This window comes from Gobius niger (assembly GCF_951799975.1).
Source record: "Gobius niger genome assembly, chromosome: 7".
NCBI lineage: Eukaryota > Metazoa > Chordata > Actinopteri > Gobiiformes > Gobiidae > Gobius > Gobius niger.
The window spans coordinates 39,431,401-39,453,537 of NC_136858.1; the positions used below are offsets into that span (position 1 = coordinate 39,431,401).

At 48.3% G+C, this 22,137-nt stretch overlaps 2 protein-coding genes across 2 annotated transcripts in view; one reads left to right on the forward strand and one right to left on the reverse strand.

Annotated features, from left to right (window-relative positions):
* The window catches only part of LOC306965102 (uncharacterized protein), a gene marked incomplete at its 3' end in the record, with an annotated part of 40,571 nt that extends 33,453 nt beyond the window's left edge, over positions 1 to 7,118 (forward strand). Inside the window, exons 11-15 of the mRNA XM_079559346.1 lie at positions 364 to 422; positions 493 to 543; positions 622 to 706; positions 2,837 to 2,963; positions 7,029 to 7,118. Of these exons, the coding sequence (XP_079415472.1) occupies positions 364 to 422; positions 493 to 543; positions 622 to 706; positions 2,837 to 2,963; positions 7,029 to 7,118 (412 nt within the window). The remainder of the gene's footprint in view (positions 1 to 363; positions 423 to 492; positions 544 to 621; positions 707 to 2,836; positions 2,964 to 7,028) is intronic.
* An 11,422-nt stretch (positions 7,119 to 18,540) lies between these two features.
* chrm4b (cholinergic receptor, muscarinic 4b) lies at positions 18,541 to 20,779 on the reverse strand (the record flags this gene model as incomplete). The annotated part of the gene is made up of 2 exons (XM_079559347.1): positions 18,541 to 18,935; positions 19,912 to 20,779. 2 exons carry the CDS (start codon positions 20,777 to 20,779, stop codon positions 18,541 to 18,543), a joined length of 1,263 nt encoding a protein of 420 aa, XP_079415473.1.
* Positions 20,780 to 22,137: the final 1,358 nt, after the last annotated feature.

The window sequence follows — 22,137 nt, forward strand, 5'->3', positions numbered from 1 at the left end:
TCCATTAAAAAAGTGACAAAAATCCATTAAAAAAGTGACAAAAATCCATTAAAAAAGTGACAAAAATCCATTAAAAAAATGACAAAAATCCATCAAAAAAAGTGACAAAAATCCATTAAAAAGTGACAAAAATCCATCAAAAAAAGTGACAAAAATCCATTAAAAAAGTGACAAAAATCCATTAAAAAAATGACAAAAATCCATCAAAAAAAGTGACAAAAATCCATTAAAAAGTGACAAAAATCCATCAAAAAAAGTGACAAAAATCCATTAAAAAAGTGACAAAAATCCATTAAAAAAGTGACAAAAATCCATTAAAAAAATGACAAAAACCGTCCCGTCTGTGGCTCTTGTGTTTCTCAGAGTTCTTGGAAGCGCCAGGAGAAATGCCGGAGTGGGAATCAACGTGGCCGTAATGAACGGTCAGTTCCAGCAACAATAATCTGAAATAAAAGGTGACGTTAATCTGAAAACACGATTCCATTTGATCAGGAAAGACTGGAGAGCTTGTAAACTCGGGGCACTACGACATGTGGGCGGGGGGTGAGTAAACACACCACATTATTATACCATGGTTAAAGCTGAGGCTGAGGAACCAGTTCTTTTCTTCTTGAGTTGCAGAAGTGAAACCTCTGATCGACTTCCTCAAAACCATAGAAACGGGCTCCATCGTCCTCATGGCCTCGTACGACGAACCCGCCTCAAAGTAAACACTGTTTTTTATGTTTTATTTGCTCCACAAACCACTGGAATCAGCACCAGGTAAAGCCGAGCTGCAACATTACAAGTGTCCATGGGATTTTATTTGACAGGATCTAAAATGGCGGCTCTCAAAGGCTGTAGACACAGACGCACCTCCGGAATCGTCCATATATGGTCATGTTTGAAAACAGTTAACGGGGAAAACAATTCGTATTATTCAAAAACGACTTTAACAAACGGTGAATTATGAATATAGTTAGGGCTGCTCGATTATTGAAAAAATAATAATCACGATTATTTTGGTCATAATTGAAATCACGATTATTCAAACGATTATTTGTTGCCTTTAAAAAGATTCATCAAAAGAGTGACAAAAATCCATTAAAAAAGTGACAAAAATCCATCCAAAAAGTGACAAAAATCCATTAAAAAAATGACAAAAATCCATCCAAAAAGTGACAAAAATCCATTAAAAAAGTGACAAAAATCCATCCAAAAAGTGACAAAAATCCATTAAAAAAATGACAAAAATCCAGCAAAAAAAATGACAAAAATCCATTAAAAAAGTGACAAAAATCCATCAAAAAAGTGACAAAAATCCATCAAAAAAGTGACAAAAATCCATCAAAAAAGTGACAAAAATCCATCAAAAAATGACAAAAATCCAGCAAAAAAGTGACAAAAATCCAGCAAAAATAGACAAAAAACCAGCAGAAAAATGACAAAAATCCAGCAAAAAAAAGTGACAAAAATCCAGCAAAAAAATGACAAAAATCCAGCAAAAAAATGTCAAAAATCCATCAAAAAAGTGACAAAAATCCATCCAAAAAGTGACAAAAATCCAGCAAAAAAATTTCAAAAATACATCAAAAAAGTGACAAAAATCCAGCAAAAAAAAGACAAAAATCCAGCAGAAAAATGACAAAAATCCAGCAAAAAAGTGACAAAAATCCAGCAAAAAAAGACAAAAATCCAGCAAAAAAGTGACAAAAATCCATCAAAAAAAGACAAAAATCCATCAAAAAAGTGACAAAAATCCAGCAAAAAAATGACAAAAATCCATCAAAAAAGTGACAAAAATCCATCAAAAAAGTGACAAAAATCCATCAAAAAAGTGACAAAAATCCATTAAAAAAGTGACAAAAATCCATCAAAAAAATGTCAAAAATCCAGCAAAAAAAAGACAAAAATCCATCAAAAAAAGTGACAAAAATCCATCAAAAAAGTGACAAAAATCCATCAAAAAAGTGACAAAAATCCAGCAGAAAAATGACAAAAATCCAGCAAAAAAATGACAAAAATCCATCAAAAAAAGTCACAAAAATCCATTAAAAAAGTGACAAAAATCCATCAAAAAAGTGACAAAAATCCAGCAAAAAAAGTCACAAAAATCCATCAAAAAAGTGACAAAAATCCCAAAATTAAAAATTAGAAAAAAAAATGTAAAAAAAAAAAAAAGTAAAAAATAATCGATTTTTTGCGATTATGCAAATTTTGTAATCGTTTACTGTTGTAATCGAAATCGTAATCGAATTTTGATTAATTGCACAGCCCTAAATATAGTTTCTACTAAATAAAGATACAAAGACATGGGGAGGAGCAAAGTGGTTCAACAGCCCATAAAACGGAGAATGCATCGTGCTAATGCTAACGGTTAGCTAGCGCTCGCTATGAGAAAACATCCATATGGGCCTGATTTACACCTGACTTTATTTATGTGATAAATAAGTTCATATTCCACCAGAAAATGCTAAAAAGAGCGAAAAATTGTGTTTCCCAAAATATTCTATTTTCCCCCTCGGCGAGGCCACGCCCCCTTCTATGATGCAAAGTAGTACAAAGTACAAAGTATAATTACACACAATTAAACATGTGGATTTTCTAAGTGGATAAAAGGGGGGACTATATTGTAAGGCGTAATAATACCAGGAGTAGTTCGGCACCAGCGCAGTAATATCTTCACTTTACTGTGCGGACACCGAACTATACTGGTATTAATCCGCCTCACAATGAAATCATATTAAAAATAGAACATTTATTTGAACAGACTTGGGTTCAGGGTTTTAGGTTGAACAATATGATGAAACTTTATCCATTTTGATTCCGTTTTCCACACATGTTCTGGTGACTCCAGGTTGAACGAGGAGGCCCGGAAGCTGATCCTGGACATGGGCAGCTCCTTGATCAAGACGGTCGGATTCAGAGACAACTGGATCTTCGTGGGAGGGAAAGGAGCCGACGTCCAGAGCTCCTTCGAAAAGGTAAAGTTCATGTTCTGCAGAATCAGCTTCTAACCGTGTCCTCGTGATGTTACATGTGGAGTTTAAAATCACGTCAGGGCTCAGTAACTTCACTAGGCAAGGCAAGTTTATTTGTAGAGCACAATTCATACACAAGGCCATTCAAAGTGCTTCACAGTTGCATAAATATAAGAAAACAAATACAATCAATAAAACATCAACATAGAATTAATCAATTACAGTAAGAGGCGAGAGTGCAGATAAAATACTTTCAGTTATCTGCATTTTTAAGTCTTGTTTAGATTCGCTCTGTCTTGAGCACTATTTTTCTTGCTCGTTAACACAAAGTTGCCTAACCTCTGTTTTTGTCGCTCTTTCTCCTCTGGACGTCAACATAAAATTAATCAATTACAGTAAAAGTCCAGAGTGCAGATAAAATACTTTCAGTCATATGCATCGGTAAAAAGAACAGTTTTCAGCCTGGATTTGAACATTGTCAGAGTTGAGGCCTGTCTCACATCCTCATGAAGACTGTTCCAGATTTTAGCTGCATGAAACTGAAACGCAGCCTCACCGTGTTTAGTCCTGACTCTGGAACCACCAGGAGGCCCCTCCCTGAAGGTCTCAGAGCTGAGATGGTTCATACGGCTGTAACATGTCACAGATGGACTTTGGAGCTAAACCATGAAAAGACTTGTAACAAGCAGAGCTGTTTTAAAGTCTATTCTCTGAGTGACAGGAAGCCAGTGCAGAGACCGGAGCACTGGACTAATATGGTCGTGTTTCACTACAAGGTCTGTTGTGCAAAGGAAAAGTATTGTTGGTGCAGCTAAGGCACTTGTTGCACTTGGAGCTGCTCTGCGTAAACACAGTGTGATGTTTCATTATTGCACAGACGACGGGGACATTTATTTGCCTCTGATTCAGTCCCAGTGCGCGGTTTAAGGCCTCGCAGACGTGAAGCTGAGGATCATTTCACTGAGAGTAAAGCTGAGATGGTCTGTTTGCTCCTCATGTGTGTGGTCACAGCTGAGCTCCTGATGCAGAGCGGACTCTCTAATGCTCCTCATGTGTGATGTTTGTAGATCTGGGATGAACAGAAGGGAAATAAATCGATCAAAGACTTGTGAAAAGTCACATCTGGACATTTCATATATTATTCTTTTCTTTTTTTGTCCGAGGGGTCGTGGTGTTGCGTAACGAACAGCTGTAAACCCGACACTTCTCTCGCTCTCTGGAGATTTGAACATTTCTCTGAGTTTTGAAAGAACGGCTGAGAAACATCCTGTTAAAGTCTTCACTCTGAGAACACAGTGTTTCAAAACGTGTTGAAGAGGTTGAAGAGGAAGATTCAATGCACTCATTTTATTTGTGCCCATACGTAGCTACGTTTTGGATGTTACTCGAATTCAAAATTGAAATTAACATCTGTCCCATTAACATAACATTGGGGGTTCTAGAAAACAGTCCAACAGACTTAACCAACACAATTGTTCTAGTTGGTAAAATTCTTATTTTTAAGGGGAGACACTACAGGCAAAACTCAATGTTTTCAGTTTTCAGGTTTTGGGCCAAATCTGTCTCTGAACATACAAAGTTTCACCCGGAAACAGAAAACATGCCTAATCTTCACAATAACATGTTTAAATATTGCACTGATTCAATGTTCCCCCATAGACTTATATGGGAGAACACAATTTCAAGGGCCTTTTTCTCCAAACACATGTTTCTGTCATTGTGGTGACACTATGTCCACGTCAGTCGGACCCAAAGACTTCACATTTTCCAGCCTTGGACTGAACAATATCTGGAAGATTTTTTCAGAGGGATTTTTTATTATTTAATCTCTTAAGCCCCATTTATTGAGTTTTGAATTTAAAAAATTCAATTACATTTTTTACACATTTTTCCACGAAAAAACAGCTTATTTTAAAACTAAACAAGAAATCCTGAATCCGCTCTGAGAAAGTCTTGGCAACTCATTCATCAATAAAATCAAACCATACATTTGAATGTAGCTCTGTTCATTATTCAGATTTCGTCGCCGAAAAGATGTGAAATTTGGGGCATTTTTAGGCATAAAACACCTTGTTCTTATATGAAAAGATATATATATTATATAATTTTTCCCCTATTCACCTGCAGTGTCTCGCCTTAAGTGTAGATCCAAGGCAGATCTTTGTCTAACACACTTAAGAAAATACATCAACAGTTTACAATCGAAAAGATTATAGCAATAAACAAAAATAAAATAAATTCACATGACAAAAAGTGGGATGTTATGGGACTGATGTGCACGAACCACTGATGTACTAACATTGTGAATTTCCTCATGTGCACATTGTCACTAATGTCTTATCATGTTGATTCAGTGGTTCTCTTTGAAGTGTTAGTGGGACGGGTGTGGGTTTTAAAACCAGCTGCCCCAGGACGACCATCCCAAACTCCCACACATTTAGATCAACAATCTTAAGATAAATTCATATAAAACAATCAATAAACACTCCAAACAAGATGAACATGTGTATAAGGATGAACAGAGCCACTGTAAAATACAAAATATAATGTAAATATAATGTAATAATGTAAATATAATGTAAAAAACAATATGGAATTTATGAAAAATATGTCACGGACTTGTTTGTCTTTGTGTTTGTTTGTTTGTCTTGTCCTGTCTTAGTCTGGAATGATCGTTCTGTGAAATGTATTGTGATGTTGGTATTGTTGTGTTATTTCTGTTTTTGTTTTATTCAATGTCTACTATGACTGTGTCTATGTCTGAGGTGAATGAATGAATAAATTAAACTAATATATTTAGGCATTTGCCTCTTCACATAACGTTAGTGTCTGTCCAGAGAGGAGAGAGTTTGATAAAACACTAATTGGACATTATATTTGCCTGGATTCACCTGAACTTTTAATTGTCATATTTATTGCTCTGTTTTATTGCCTTAATGTTCGGTGCAGCTGTGAGGCCACTTCTGTTGTGATATTGGGCGATACAAAACCATTATACCTTAAACTTAAACTTAATAACTCAGAATCTAGAAAAAAAATCAGTGATTTTGATCAAATGTAGCCTCTGTTTAGCTTAGATTTCTCAGGAACTGGGGGACGTAGAACTAAACTGTTTAGAGTCTCACCTTCCAAACGAGCCACAGCTGATGTGCTGATACAAATATCATGAAGAATGGTCTGGATTGTTGGCACTCAATGTGTTAAAGAGAGGGTGTTCTGCTTTAAAGAGGGGGTGTTCTGCTTTAAAGAGGGGGTGTTCTGCTTTAAAGAGGGGGTGTTCTGCTTTAAAGAGGGGGTGTTCTGCTTTAAAGAGGGGGTGTTCTGCTTTAAAGAGGGGGTGTTCTGCTTTAAAGAGGGGGTGTTCTGCTTTAAAGAGGGGGTGTTCTGCTTTAAAGAGGGGGTGTTCTGCTTTAAAGAGGGGGTGTTCTGCTTTAAAGAGGGGGTGTTCTGCTTTAAAGAGGGGGTGTTCTGCTTTAAAGAGGGGGTGTTCTGCTTTAAAGAGGGGGTGTTCTGCTTTAAAGAGGGGGTGTTCTGCTTTTGTCAGTCCCATAGCACCAGTCTATATCTCACTACAATGATGTCAAACCTTCTGTTGGTCTGTAAATGCAGTAAATTAGAATAACTGCCTTGTATAAAATGTCTCTCTCAAAATGGCTGTAGTGAATGTCTTGAAATAGGCCTCTGTCTCTTTAAGAACCTCTGAGCCTTTAGACACGCCCCCTCCACACGCTGTCTGTGGCATCAGTGGGGAGGGGGTTCTGCTGAGGAGCAGTGGTTGGTTACTCGGCTGGTGACCAAAGCTCGGAGGCGTCTCCAGGAGGTGGGGGCGTTCCTAGGAGGACTCAGGCAAACCTATCCCTAAAATGGCCGCCATCAGAGTTTTTACAGATTACTCAGAAATACGTGAATGTGCCAAGGCAACACTTCAGCCATGTTTTTAATGAGGGAGTGACAGAATAACAGGATGGAAAGTATTTTGCAGAATACCCCCCTTTAAGTGAATAAATACAGCGATGAGTGAAGTTAACCATAAGTGACAGAAATGTTGTTTTGTATATTTTCTTTCAGAAATTAACGAACGACCGAGGGACGAACAAATACGACGGCTGGCCCGAGCTCATCGACATCAGCGGCTGCATCCCCAAATACACGGCCTGAAGACGCACAGGAGCCGACCGGGACCGTGGGCCGAGCCGGGGCCGAGCCGGGACCGGGACCGTAAGGATGTGTGTGACCGGTGATGAAGGCGACAGGCGTGATGTCACAGACCACACAGTCACATGGATACAGAGGGGGCGGGGCCTAACGAGGTGGAGGGGAATCAGTCGTTTTCAGATGCTTCTGGCAGACCAAACATATTTAGCACACACCAGTAAAACTCGAAGTTAGCCACATGAAGCTAACGTTAGCATTGGTTAGTGAAGTGTTTATGGGCTGTGGAACCACTCTGCTCCTCCTCATGTCTCTGCAGCTTTATGTGGCTGACCGGTCGATGGAGTTACTGCTTTTCTCTGGACTCTGGACTCTCAGTCACTTCCCTGTGGTCACCTCAGGAGGAGACACTTCCCTGTGTTCACCTCAGGAGGAGACACTTCCCTGTGTTCACCTCAGGAGGAGACACTTCCCTGTGTTCACCTCAGGAGGAGACACTTCCCTGTGTTCACCTCAGGAGGAGACACTTCCCTGTGGTCAGGAGGAGACACTTCCCTGTGTTCACCTCAGGAGGAGACACTTCCCTGTGGTCAGGAGGAGACACTTCCCTGTGTTCACCTCAGGAGGAGACACTTCACCTCAGGAGGAGACACTTCCCTGTGGTCACCTCAGGAGGAGACACTTCCCTGTGTTCACCTCAGGAGGAGACACTTCCCTGTGGTCAGGAGGAGACACTTCCCTGTGTTCACCTCAGGAGGAGACACTTCCCTGTGGTCACCTCAGGAGGAGTCACTTCCCTGTGTTCACCTCAGGAGGAGACACTTCCCTGTGGTCAGGAGGAGACACTTCCCTGTGTTCACCTCAGGAGGAGTCACTTCCCTGTGTTCACCTCAGGAGGAGACACTTCCCTGTGGTCAGGAGGAGACACTTCCCTGTGGTCAGGAGGAGACACTTCCCTGTGTTCACCTCAGGAGGAGACACTTCACCTCAGGAGGAGACACTTCCCTGTGGTCACCTCAGGAGGAGTCACTTCCCTGTGTTCACCTCAGGAGGAGACACTTCCCTGTGTTCACCTCAGGAGGAGTCACTTCCCTGTGGTCACCTCAGGAGGAGACACTTCCCTGTGGTCACCTCAGGAGGAGTCACTTCCCTGTGTTCACCTCAGGAGGAGACACTTCCCTGTGGTCAGGAGGAGACACTTCCCTGTGGTCACCTCAGGAGGAGTCACTTCCCTGTGTTCACCTCAGGAGGAGACACTTCCCTGTGTTCACCTCAGGAGGAGTCACTTCCCTGTGGTCACCTCAGGAGGAGACACTTCCCTGTGGTCACCTCAGGAGGAGTCACTTCCCTGTGGTCACCTCAGGAGGAGTCACTTCCCTGTGTTCACCTCAGGAGGAGACACTTCCCTGTGTTCACCTCAGGAGGAGTCACTTCCCTGTGGTCACCTCAGGAGGAGTCACTTCCCTGTGTTCACCTCAGGAGGAGACACTTCCCTGTGGTCAGGAGGAGACACTTCCCTGTGGTCACCTCAGGAGGAGACACTTCCCTGTGGTCACCTCAGGAGGAGACACTTCCCTGTGTTCACCTCAGGAGGAGACACTTCCCTGTGGTCACCTCAGGAGGAGACACTTCCCTGTGTTCACCTCAGGAGGAGACACTTCCCTGTGGTCACCTCAGGAGGAGACACTTCCCTGTGTTCACCTCAGGAGGAGACACTTCCCTGTGTTCACCTCAGGAGGAGTCACTTCCCTGTGTTCACCTCAGGAGGAGACACTTCCCTGTGTTCACCTCAGGAGGAGACACTTCCCTGTGTTCACCTCAGGAGGAGACACTTCCCTGTGTTCACCTCAGGAGGAGACACTTCCCTGTGTTCACCTCAGGAGGAGACACTTCCCTGTGTTCACCTCAGGAGGAGACACTTCCCTGTGGTCACCTCACCTCAGGAGGAGACACTTCCCTGTGTTCACCTCAGGAGGAGACACTTCCCTGTGTTCACCTCAGGAGGAGACACTTCCCTGTGGTCAGGAGGAGACACTTCCCTGTGTTCACCTCAGGAGGAGACACTTCCCTGTGTTCACCTCAGGAGGAGACACTTCCCTGTGTTCACCTCAGGAGGAGTCACTCTTGCTGAGCACAAAGTTGTGAATGAGCGTTTTCCCTCCGGCCTCTCCCGGAAATCATTTCAACAGGTCTGAGTCATTTATATCGTTCGAAAATTCATTAATTTCTGCAATTCAACTGAAAATGTGAAACTAATGTATGGTATAGACTCATGACGTGCAAAGTGACATGTGTTAAGCTTTTATATGATTATGGCTCACAGTCCATTTTCAAAATATTCTAATTCTATATAAGATTTTTTAATTTTTTACAAGCTGAGCCATAATAATCCACATTATAACGAATAAAGGCTGAACTGATCTCACTTTGCACGTAATGAGTCCATCATGTGTTTCAGTTTTAAGTTGAAGAACAGAAATGCATGAGTTTCCCCTGTAAATCATATCTCAGTCACATGACTCTTACCCCAGTGTTGTCACATGGGTCACAGCTTTGGAGCCAGGCTTGTGTAAAGTGATCATTGGAGTCGCCTCTGGCCACCAGGGGGCGGCATTACAGCAATGTCAGCTCCAGGAGGACCAAGGGCTTTCTTCTTCTCTTTGCCATTGGTCTGAATGCAGCGCTCGCCCTGGCGTCGTGATCTGGTCTCTCCAGGATCTCCAGGATCTCCAGGATCCCGAGAGGCAGAGGATAACAAGGCACAAAATCAGCTGTGTGGAAGTATTTATCCAACAGTCTGAGTCTGAGTCTGAGTCTGAGTCTGAGTCTGAGCCTGAGCCTGAGTCTGAGTCTGCCCTGACCAAGACTCCTTTGAGAGATAAATACTCCCAGACGGCTGATTTTGTGCCTTTGATTTTCCATTTTGTTTTTCGCACCTTTAAAGTGTTTTGTTCTTCTTCCCTTCGACTGTGGCCATGTGTTCCCTGAGATGTCGTCTGTATCTACAACTTTATTTATCAACTTTATCAGGTTTTATTTTCACCTTCTACATTTTCAAAAGTGACTTTAAAACCTCAAACACCCCGACGTGGCAGGAACACATCCCCGTTTTCTAACAGCCAAGACTCTTTCAGTTCTAGTTTGAGGAACGTTACCCCCTTTCTTCCTTACAAAAGTCCTCCAGAAGTGAAGGATCTCAGGGCTGTCTGTCACACACTGCTCTTCAGGTTCATCCACGGATCTTCAGTGATGTTCAGGTCACGAAGCTTCTGCACTTCTCCAGGTCATCGCTCGTGCTTTTCTCTTCAGCTCGTTCATAGACGTGATGTTTTATTGAACCCGTTCTTGGTTCTGCCCATGAAAGGTTCGCTGTGACTCTGACTGATTCTTCTCCAAACAAACCTCAGGTCTTTCGGCCACGGCGTTTCATTCTAACCTCTGTTTTCTGTCTCCAACGCCGACGCTTCACCAAGTTCTGCCTAAACTTGAACCTTTTGTCCTGAAAGAACACAGGCTGGAGAAGAACGGGCTCAGACGTTCCAGAGGGAGGTTCTGGTGGAGAATAATCCTTGGGTTCTGAAGCTTTAAAATAAAGTGTAAATTGTAATTTATTCGAGTCAAAGCCGACTGACGGATCTAAGTCAAACTTTGCACAACTTTTTTATTACTTTATGGAACTTGGGAACAATCAGATGTGAAGATTTGTAATATATTCGAATTAAATACTTTAATAAATTTTATACATGACTTAAACTTTTTTGTGAGTCAATGTTTGTAGTTACATCCTGGTACTTTCACGTGTTCTCCAATACCCGGACCTGCTGAACTGTTAACGTTAACCATGTTTAATAAACTGTTAATATACTGTTAATAAAGTGTTAATAAAGTGTTAATAAACTGTTAATGACGTGTTAATGAAGTGATTGTGCCAGGTTTGAGTAAAGGAGAAACACCTGCAGCTCTTGTGGATCAGGATCATTAAACACGAGGATTCAGTCACAGCAGGTCAGATGTTTGTCAGTAAACGTCCATCATAAACCTCTGTGCTAGCCGCTAACTGCTAACATTTGACATGTGACAACATGTTTGTGTTTACATGGTGAGGGTGAGGCGTGTGGAGGCGTGTCCTGTGAGGCGTGTGGAGGCGTGTCCTGTGAGAGCGTGTCCTGTGAGGCGTGTGGTGGGCGTGTCCTGTGAGGCGTGTGGAGGCGTGTCCTGTGAGGCGTGTCCTGTGAGGCGTGTCCTGTGAGGCGTGTCCTGTGAGGCGTGTCCTGTGAGGCGTGTGGAGGCGTGTCCTGTTAGGCGTGTGGAGGCGTGTCCTGTGAGGCGTGTGGAGGCGTGTCCTGTGAGGGGGGGAGGCGTGTCCCGTGAGGCGTGTGGAGGCGTGTCCTGTGAGGCGTGTGGAGGCGTGTCCTGTGAGGCGTGTGGAGGCGTGTCCTGTGAGGCGTGTGGAGGCGTGTCCTGTGAGGTGTGTGGAGGCGTGTCCTGTGAGGTGTGTCCTGTGAGGCGTGTCCTGTGAGGCGTGTCCTGTGAGGCGTGTGGAGGCGTGTCCTGTGAGGCGTGTGGAGGCGTGTCCTGTGAGGCGTGTGGAGGCGTGTCCTGTGAGGCGTGAGGAGGCGTGTCCTGTGAGGCGTGTGGAGGCGTGTCCTGTGAGGCGTGTGGAGGCGTGTGGAGGCGTGTCCTGTGAGGCGTGTCCTGTGAGGCGTGTGGAGGCGTGTCCTGTGAGGCGTGTGGAGGCGTGTCCCGTGAGGCGTGTCCTGTGAGGCGTGTGGAGGCGTGTCCTGTGAGGCGTGTGGAGGCGTGTCCTGTGAGGTGTGTCCTGTGAGGCGTGTCCTGTGAGGCGTGTGGAGGCGTGTCCCGTGAGGCGTGTGGAGGCGTGTCCTGTGAGACGTGTGGAGGCGTGTCCTGTGAGGCGTGTGGAGGCGTGTCCTGTGAGGCGTGTGGAGGCGTGTCCTGTGAGGCGTGTGGAGGCGTGTCCTGTGAGGCGTGTCCTGTGAGGCGTGTGGTGGGCGTGTCCTGTGAGGCGTGTGGAGGCGTGTCCTGTGAGGCGTGTCCTGTGAGGCGTGTGGTGGGCGTGTCCTGTGAGGCGTGTCCTGTGAGGCGTGTGGAGGCGTGTCCTGTGAGGCGTGTGGAGGCGTGTCCTGTGGGGCGTGTGGAGGCGTGTCCTGTGAGGCGTGTCCTGTGAGGCGTGTCCTGTGAGGCGTGTGGAGGCGTGTCCTGTGAGGCGTGTGGAGGCGTGTCCTGTGGGGCGTGTCCTGTGAGGCGTGTGGAGGCGTGTCCTGTGAGGCGTGTGGAGGCGTGTCCTGTGAGGCGTGTCCTGTGAGGCGTGTGGAGGCGTGTCCTGTGAGGAGTGTCCTGTGAGGCGTGTGGAGGCGTGTCCTGTGAGGCGTGTGGAGGCGTGTCCTGTGAGGCGTGTCCTGTGAGGCGTGTGGAGGCGTGTCCTGTGAGGCGTGTCCTGTGAGGCGTGTGGAGGCGTGTCCTGTGAGGTGTGTCCTGTGAGGCGTGTGGAGGCGTGTCCTGTGAGGCGTGTGGAGGCGTGTCCTGTGAGGCGTGTGGAGGCGTGTCCTGTGAGGCGTGTGGAGGCGTGTCCTGTGAGGCGTGTCCTGTGAGGCGTGTGGAGGCGTGTCCTGTGAGGCGTGTCCTGTGAGGCGTGTGGAGGCGTGTCCTGTGAGGCGTGTGGAGGCGTGTCCTGTGGAGGCGTGTGGAGGCGTGTCCTGTGAGGCGTGTCCTGTGAGGCGTGTCCTGTGAGGCGTGTGGAGGCGTGTCCTGTGAGGTGTGTCCTGTGAGGCGTGTGGAGGCGTGTCCTGTGAGGTGTGTCCTGTGAGGCGTGTGGAGGCGTGTCCTGTGAGGCGTGTGGAGGCGTGTCCCGTGAGGCGTGTGGAGGCGTGTCCTGTGAGGCGTGTCCTGTGAGACGTGTGGAGGCGTGTCCTGTGAGGCGTGTGGAGGCGTGTCCTGTGAGGCGTGTGGAGGCGTGTCCCGTGAGGCGTGTGGAGGCGTGTCCTGTGAGGCGTGTCCTGTGAGACGTGTGGAGGCGTGTCCTGTGAGGCGTGTGGAGGCGTGTCCTGTGAGGCGTGTGGAGGCGTGTCCTGTGAGGCGTGTGGAGGCGTGTCCTGTGAGGCGTGTGGAGGCGTGTCCTGTGAGGCGAGTGGAGGCGTGTCCTGTGAGGCGTGTCCTGTGAGGCGTGTCCTGTGAGGCGTGTGGAGGCGTGTCCTGTGAGGCGTGTCCCGGGAGGCGTGTCCTGTGAGGCGTGTCCTGTGAGGCGTGTGGAGGCGTGTCCTGTGAGGCGTGTGGAGGCGTGTCCTGTGAGGCGTGTGGAGGCGTGTCCTGTGAGGCGTGTCCTGTGAGGCGTGTGGAGGCGTGTCCTGTGAGGCGTGTCCTGTGAGGCGTGTCCTGTGAGGCGTGTGGAGGCGTGTCCTGTGAGGCGTGTGGAGGCGTGTCCTGTGAGGCGTGTCCTGTGAGGCGTGTCCTGTGAGGCGTGTGGAGGCGTGTCCTGTGAGGCGTGTGTCCTGTGAGGCGTGTGGAGGCGTGTCCTGTGAGGCGTGTGGAGGCGTGTCCTGTGAGGCGTGTGTCCTGTGAGGCGTGTGGAGGCGTGTCCTGTGAGGCGTGTGTCCTGTGAGGCGTGGGGAGGCGTGTCCTGTGAGGCGTGTGGAGGCGTGTCCTGTGAGGTGTGTCCTGTGAGGCGTGTGGAGGCGTGTCCTGTGAGGTGTGTGGAGGCGTGTCCTGTGAGGTGTGTCCTGTGAGGCGTGTGGAGGCGTGTCCTGTGAGGCGTGTGGTGGGCGTGTCCCGTGAGGTGTGTCCTGTGAGGCGTGAGGAGGCGTGTCCTGTGAGGCGTGTGGAGGCGTGTCCTGTGAGGCGTGTGGAGGCGTGTCCTTTGAGGTGTGTCCTGTGAGGCGTGTCCTGTGAGGCGTGTCCTGTGAGGCGTGTGGAGGCGTGTCCTGTGAGGTGTGTGGAGGCGTGTCCTGTGAGGTGTGTGGAGGCGTGTCCTGTGAGGTGTGTCCTGTGAGGCGTGTCCTGTGAGGCGTGTCCTGTGAGGCGTGAGGAGGCGTGTCCTGTGAGGCGTGTGGAGGCGTGTCCTGTGAGGTGTGTCCTGTGAGGCGTGTCCTGTGAGGCGTGTCCTGTGAGGCGTGTGGAGGCGTGTCCTGTGAGGTGTGTCCTGTGAGGCGTGAGGAGGCGTGTCCTGTGAGGCGTGTCCTGTGAGGTGTGTGGAGGCGTGTCCTGTGAGGCGTGAGGAGGCGTGTCCTGTGAGGCGTGTGGAGGCGTGTCCTGTGAGGCGTGTGGAGGCGTGTCCTGTGAGGCGTGTGGAGGCGTGTCCTGTGAGGCGTGTCCTGTGAGGCGTGTGGAGGCGTGTCCTGTGAGGTGTGTGGAGGCGTGTCCTGTGAGGCGTGTGGAGGCGTGTCCTGTGAGGCGTGAGGAGGCGTGTCCTGTGAGGCGTGAGGAGGCGTGTCCTGTGAGGCGTGTGGAGGCGTGTCCTGTGAGGCGTGTGGAGGCGTGTCCTGTGAGGCGTGTGGAGGCGTGTCCTGTGAGGCGTGTCCTGTGAGGCGTGTGGAGGCGTGTCCTGTGAGGTGTGTGGAGGCGTGTCCTGTGAGGCGTGTCCTGTGAGGCGTGTGGAGGCGTGTCCTGTGAAGCGTGTCCTGTGAGGCGTGTGGAGGCGTGTCCTGTGAGGCGTGTGGAGGCGTGTCCTGTGAGGCGTGTCCTGTGAGGCGTGTGGAGGCGTGTCCTGTGAGGCGTGTGGAGGCGTGTCCTGTGAGGCGTGTCCTGTGAAGCGTGTCCTGTGAGGCGTGTGGAGGCGTGTCCTGTGAGGCGTGTCCTGTGAAGCGTGTCCTGTGAGGCGTGTCCTGTGAGGCGTGTCCTGTGAGGCGTGTGGAGGCGTGTCCTGTGAGGCGTGTCCTGTGAGGGCGTGTGGAGGCGTGTCCTGTGAGGCGTGTCCTGTGAGGCGTGTGGAGGCGTGTCCTGTGAGGCGTGTCCTGTGAAGCGTGTCCTGTGAGGCGTGTGGAGGCGTGTCCTGTGAGGCGTGTCCTGTGAGGGCGTGTCCCGTGAGGCGTGTCCTGTGAGGCGTGTGGAGGCGTGTCCTGTGAGGCGTGTCCTGTGAGGCGTGTCCCGTGAGGCGTGTCCTGTGAGGCGTGTCCTGTGAAGCGTGTCCTGTGAGGCGTGTGGAGGCGTGTCCTGTGAGGCGTGTCCTGTGAGGCGTGTGGAGGCGTGTCCTGTGAGGCGTGTCCTGTGAGGGCGTGTGGAGGCGTGTCCTGTGAGGCGTGTCCTGTGAAGCGTGTCCTGTGAGGCGTGTGGAGGCGTGTCCTGTGAGGCGTGTCCTGTGAGGCGTGTGGAGGCGTGTCCTGTGAGGCGTGTCCTGTGAGGGCGTGTGGAGGCGTGTCCTGTGAGGCGTGTCCCGTGAGGCGTGTGGAGGCGTGTCCTGTGAGGAGTGTCCTGTGAGGCGTGTCCTGTGAGGCGTGTGGAGGCGCCGGGCTCCTCCTGTGGTGTAAAGTTGCCTCTGGAAATGCCACCACGCCGGGCCAGCGCTCGGAGCAGCTTTAATTTAATCGACAATAATCATCATCATCATTTCAGTCAAAGTAATATTTGTGTTGTGACTAAAACTGTGACTAAAATGTCCAGATAAAACTAAAACCAAATGAAAGAAGAGACTAAAATCAAACCTCCATTATCTGAAAGAGCCTCGTTCAGATCCACAGCTCTGAGCTTTGTTCATGTGGGAGAAGCTCCATGAAGCAGAGGATTAAACATGATCAAAACAAATATTATAAATGCAAAGTTGATTAAATATGTCTAAAGTTTAATCTGCAACAATGTAATAAGACAATATCACAGAGAGAAGGAGAAATGGGACTGTTGTCACACAAGATTTATTAACAAAGTGTTTTACAGAAAAGTAATAACATTTACAAATGGCCTCATGATTAACATTGTAAACAGAATATTTACTAAACATCATCTGTACTTCCTCCCTCCACACCTGCGCTCGCCCAAGGTCTTTCTCATGTTCGTGTTGATCAAGGCGCAGCAGCTGGACCTCAATACTTCGTTCACGAGACCCTGGGTTCGACTCCCACGATGACTGTTCGAAGTTCTCCCCATTTCCTCAACTTCTAAAAACCTCCTGAAGGTCACCTGAGGAGGAGATTCTGAATCTGTGGGACTTTTCTGGGCAAATCCGCGGCACAAAAAGGAGCTAAAGCATCACCTGTACTTCCTCCCTCGGGCTGAAGGAGGAGCTAAAGCTAAAGCTAAAGCTACAGTGTCACCTGTACTTCCTCCCGCGGCACCGCAGCAGGCTGAAGAAGGAGCTAAAGCTAAAGTGTCACCTGTACTTCCTCCCTCGGGCTGAAGGAGGAGCTAAAGCTAAAGCTAAAGTGTCACCTGTGCTTCCTCCCTTGGGCTGAAGGAGGAGCTAAAGTGTCACCTGTACTTCCTCCCTCGGGCTGAAGGAGGAGCTAAAGCTACAGTGTCACCTGTACTTCCTCCCGCGGCACCGCAGCAGGCTGAAGAAGGAGCTAAAGCTAAAGCTAAAGCGTCACCTGTACTTCCTCCCTCGGGCTGAAGAAGGAGCTAAAGCTAAAGCTAAAGCTAAAGTGTCACCTGTACTTCCTCCCTCGGGCTGAAGGAGGAGCTAAAGCTAAAGCGTCACCTGTACTTCCTCCCTCGGGCTGAAGGAGGAGCTAAAGCGTCACCTGTACTTCCTCCCGCGGCACCGCAGCAGGCTGAAGAAGGAGCTAAAGCTAAAGTGTCACCTGTACTTCCTCCCTCGGGCTGAAGCTAAAGCTAAAGTGTCACCTGTACTTCCTCCCTCGGGCTGAAGGAGGAGCTAAAGCTACAGCGTCACCTGTACTTCCTCCCGCGGCAGCGCAGCAGGCTGAAGAAGGAGCTAAAGCTAAAGCTAAAGCTAAAGTGTCACCTGTACTTCCTCCCTCGGGCTGAAGGCGGAGCTAAAGCTAAAGCTAAAGCTACAGCGTCACCTGTACTTCCTCCCTCGGGCTGAAGGAGGAGCTAAAGCTACAGCGTCACCTGTACTTCCTCCCTCGGGCTGAAGGAGGAGCTAAAGCTAAAGCTAAAGCGTCACCTGTACTTCCTCCCTCGGGCTGAAGGAGGAGCTAAAGCTAAAGCGTCACCTGTACTTCCTCCCTCGGGCTGAAGGAGGAGCTAAAGCTAAAGCGTCACCTGTACTTCCTCCCTCGGGCTGAAGGAGGAGCTAAAGCTAAAGTGTCACCTGTACTTCCTCCCTCGGGCTGAAGGAGGAGCTAAAGCTAAAGCTAAAGCTACAGCGTCACCTGTACTTCCTCCCTCGGGCTGAAGGAGGAGCTAAAGCTAAAGCTAAAGCGTCACCTGTACTTCCTCCCTCGGGCTGAAGGAGGAGCTAAAGCTAAAGCGTCACCTGTACTTCCTCCCTCGGGCTGAAGGAGGAGCTAAAGCTAAAGCTACAGCGTCACCTGTACTTCCTCCCTCGGCACCTTAGCAGGCTGAAGAAGGAGCTAAAGCTAAAGCTAAAGCTACAGCGTCACCTGTGCTTCCTCCCGCGGCACCGCAGCAGCCTGAAGGAGGAGCAGGAGCTAAAGCTAAAGCTACAGCGTCACCTGTGCTTCCTCCCGCGGCAGCGCAGCAGGCTGAAGAAGGAGCTAAAGCTAAAGCTAAAGCTAAAGCGTCACCTGTACTTCCTCCCGCGGCACCGCAGCAGGCTGAAGAAGGAGCTAAAGCTAAAGCTAAAGCTACAGCGTCACCTGTACTTCCTCCCTCGGGCTGAAGGAGGAGCTAAAGCTACAGCGTCACCTGTACTTCCTCCCTCGGGCTGAAGAAGGAGCTAAAGCTAAAGCTAAAGCTACAGCGTCACCTGTACTTCCTCCCTCGGGCTGAAGGAGGAGCTAAAGCTACAGCGTCACCTGTACTTCCTCCCTCGGGCTGAAGGAGGAGCTAAAGCTAAAGCGTCACCTGTACTTCCTCCCTCGGGCTGAAGGAGGAGCTAAAGCTAAAGCGTCACCTGTACTTCCTCCCGCGGCACCGCAGCAGGCTGAAGAAGGAGCTAAAGCTAAAGCTAAAGCTAAAGCGTCACCTGTACTTCCTCCCGCGGCACCGCAGCAGGCTGAAGGAGGAGCTAAAGCTAAAGCTAAAGCTAAAGTGTCACCTGTACTTCCTCCCGCGGCAGCGCAGCAGGCTGAAGGAGGAGCTAAAGCGTCACCTGTGCTTCCTCCCTCGGGCTGAAGGAGGAGCTAAAGCTAAAGTGTCACCTGTACTTCCTCCCTCGGGCTGAAGGAGGAGCTAAAGTGTCACCTGTACTTCCTCCCGCGGCACCGCAGCAGGCTGAAGAAGGAGCTAAAGCTAAAGCTACAGCGTCACCTGTACTTCCTCCCTCGGGCTGAAGGAGGAGCTAAAGCTAAAGCGTCACCTGTACTTCCTCCCTCGGGCTGAAGGAGGAGCTAAAGCGTCACCTGTACTTCCTCCCGCGGCACCGCAGCAGGCTGAAGAAGGTCTTCCTGAAGCTCTTGTTGCACAGGGCGTAGCAGTAGGGGTTGATGGCGGAGTTGACGTAGCAGAGCCAGCAGCCCGCCCTCCACAGCTGCTCGGGGACGCACACGTGGCAGAAGGCGGCCACCACGGCCATCACGTTGTAGGGCGTCCACGTCACCACGAAGGCCAGCAGGATGGACAGGATGGTGCGGGTGACGCGCCGCTCCCTCGCCATGAAGCGCCGCTGCCTGCGCTCGCCGGACCTCAGGCTGGGGCGGGAGCGGCTGAACACCACCGACGCCGCTCTGTGGAGGGCGGAGCTGGAGTCCGGGTCGGGGCGGGGCGGGTCGGACAGGTGGGACGGCGAGGACACTGTGGGCGGAGGAGACAGAAGGTCATTATGCTGCGCTCAACTTTAGGAAAATAGGTTAGGTTTATTTAAACACATTATACACAGATAAAACATCACATATTTAAATATAAAGCTTGTAAGTGCTGCAGATACGAACAGGAAGTGCCTTTGGTACAGAAACAACTGAAGTTTAAAGGAACAAGCCAGCGTTTTTACACACTGAGATATGTTCTTACCTAACCTTAGTCGAGTTAATATATCCCCGTCTGGTCTTTGTCCGTGCGCTCACACATACGCAGCCTCTCCCACATGTCACATAGCTCCAAAAAAGCTCACGATAGAAGCTACCAAGCTCTTCCACGTGTTCCCTATTTAAATAAAGTTATATTTACACAGAAATGTAACATGTGGATTTTATAAGCAGATAAAAAGGGGGACTATATTGTGAGGCGTAATGATACAGGAGTAGTAACTCCTAAAGACTTCCCCGCTCACTTCCGTCAATAACCTTTAGGAGTTACTGCGCGGACGCTGTGCTCCTGTATCATTACGCCTCACAATATAGTTCCTCTTTTTATCTGCTTATAAAATCCACATGTTACATTTCTGTGTAAATATACTTGGCATGAAAACACTTGACGTAACTTTATTTAAATAGGGAACACGTGGAAGAGCTTGGTAGCTTCTATCGTGAGCTTTTTTGGAGCTATGTGACATGTGGGAGAGGCTGCGTATGTGTGAGCGCACGGACAAAGACCAGACGGGGATATATTAACTCCACTAAGGTTAGGTAAGAACATATCTCAGTATGTAAAAACGGTGGCCTGTTCCTTTAAGCTGACGTTTGAAGTCGCATTAGAATCAGTGCTCCCTCCTGGAGTTGCCCCGGCCACCAGGGGGCGGAGTTACAGCCATGTCAGCTCCCGCCATGAGGACCACACAGAAGCGTCAGAGTCCGTCCTGTCCCACATAAACAGTGCTGCACCGTCACGTTACCTGGACTCCTGGAGAGCTTCCTGCGTCCATGTTTGGGCGTGCTGGACTCTGATTGGTTGGTGTTCTGGGACAGCTCCGCCCTCACCTCCGGCTCGCTGCTCCAGCTCCTGTGCCTCCTCACGGTCCTCCACCCCCTGAACGCCGCGGGGCTGGACATCCTCCTGCCGGCGGCCCCGCCCCCAGACGCCGCCCCCGCCAGCCGGCCCCTGCTGTGCGCCGACACCCGCCCGTACAGCCCCGCCATGGCCAGCGCGGGCAGGTAGAAGGAGGGCAGCGTGGTGCCCAGCGTCACCGCCGGGCTCGCCAGCAGCCGGATGTAGCAGTCGCTCTCGGGCACCGCCCTCCGGCCGCCGTCCCACTGCCAGCACAGGATGGGCGGCGTCCAGAGCGCGAACGCCAGCGCCCAGGCCCCCGCGATCATCCACGCCGCCCTCCGGCCCGAGCGCCACGCCGGGTAGCTGAGCGGGCGCGTCACGCAGAAGTACCGGTCCAGGCTGATGAGCAGCAGGTTCATGACGGAGGCGCTGCTCACGGCGTAGTCCAGCACCAGCCACGTGTCGCAGGCCGCGCCCCCCAGAGGCCAGCAGCCGAACAGCAGCTGCAGCGCCGACACGTTCATGCACACCAGGCCGATCAGCAGGTCCGCCGCCGCCAGGCTCAGCAGGAAGTAGTTGTTCGCCGTGCGCAGGCGCCGGTTCACTTTGAGCGACAGCAGCACCAGCGTGTTGCCCGTCACCGTGACGACGCTGAGGGAGGCGGTCGCCGTGGAGATGAGGACCAGGGAGGCGGGGCCGTAGGAGGAGGAGGAGAGGGAGGAGGGGCAGGAGGTGAAGGAGGAGGAGGAGTTCAGGCCCGGGGTCTGACGCATGTTTCTGGAACCAGAGAGGGAAACATACTGATCAATCAATCAATCAATCAATCAATCAATCAATCAATCAATCAATCAATCAATCAATCAATTAACCCATCCATCAATCCATCTTAATATTAAAGTGAAGTATCCGTGAAAACAAATGACAAAAAACTGAAAAAAAAAAATACAAAAAAATACAAAAAAATGACAAAAATATGACAAAAAACTGAAAAATAAAAAAATACAAAAAATGACAAAAATGTGATGAAAATTTGACAAAAAAATTAAACAAAAATACAAAAAAATACAAAAAAATGACAAAAAAATACAAAAATATGACTAAAATATGACAAAAAACTGAAAAAAAAAATACAAAAAAATGACAAAAAAATGACAAAAAAATACATAAAAATGACAAAAATATGACAAAAAACTGAAAAAAAAAATAAATACAAAAAATGACGAAAATGTGATGAAAATTTGACGAAAAAATGACAAAAAAATGACAAAAAAATGACAAAAAAACTGGGGAAAAAAAATACAAAAAATGACAAAAATGTGATGAAAATTTGACAGAAAAATACAAAAAAAATACAAAAAAATGACCAAAAGTTAAGAAGTTGTTGGGCATTTGTCCCGGATTATTTCACTTGTTCTGAGATGTTTCTGACTCGTTTCGATACATTTCGTCCTTATTTCAGGTCATTTTCTTTGCCAATGGGGAAAGAAAACTGGTCTTATCTCATTGGCAATTTTACTTTCTTATTTCCAGCGAGATTTACCCTAGAACTGGTCTGAAATGTCCTCAAACAAGCAAAGGAAACTCGGTCCGATCAGGAAAAGTGTCTAAATGAGTGAAAACCGCTCAAAACAAGAAACATTTCCTCAGTTCAACTCATTGAAATTTGACAAAAATGTGACAAAAAAATGACAAAAAAATGACAAAAAAATGACAAAAATGTGACAAAAAAATTGATAAAAAATGACAAAAAATGACAAAAAAATGACAAAAATGTGACAAAAAAATTGATAAAAAATGACAAAAAAATGACAAAAATGTGACAAAAAAAATACAAAAAACGACAAAAAAATGACAAAAAAATGACAAAAAAATGACCAAAAAAAATGGAAAAATAATGGAAAAAAAAATGGAAAAAAAATGGAAAAAAATGAAAACAAAAATACAAAAAATGACCAAAAGTTAAGAAGTTTATTTCACAAACCGCTCAAAACAAGAAACATTTCCTCAATTCCAGTCATTTAAATTTGACAAAAATTTGACAAAAAAATTGATAAAAAAATGACAAAAAAATGACAAAAAATGACAAAAATGTGATGAAAATTTGACAAAAAAATACAAAAAAAATACAAGT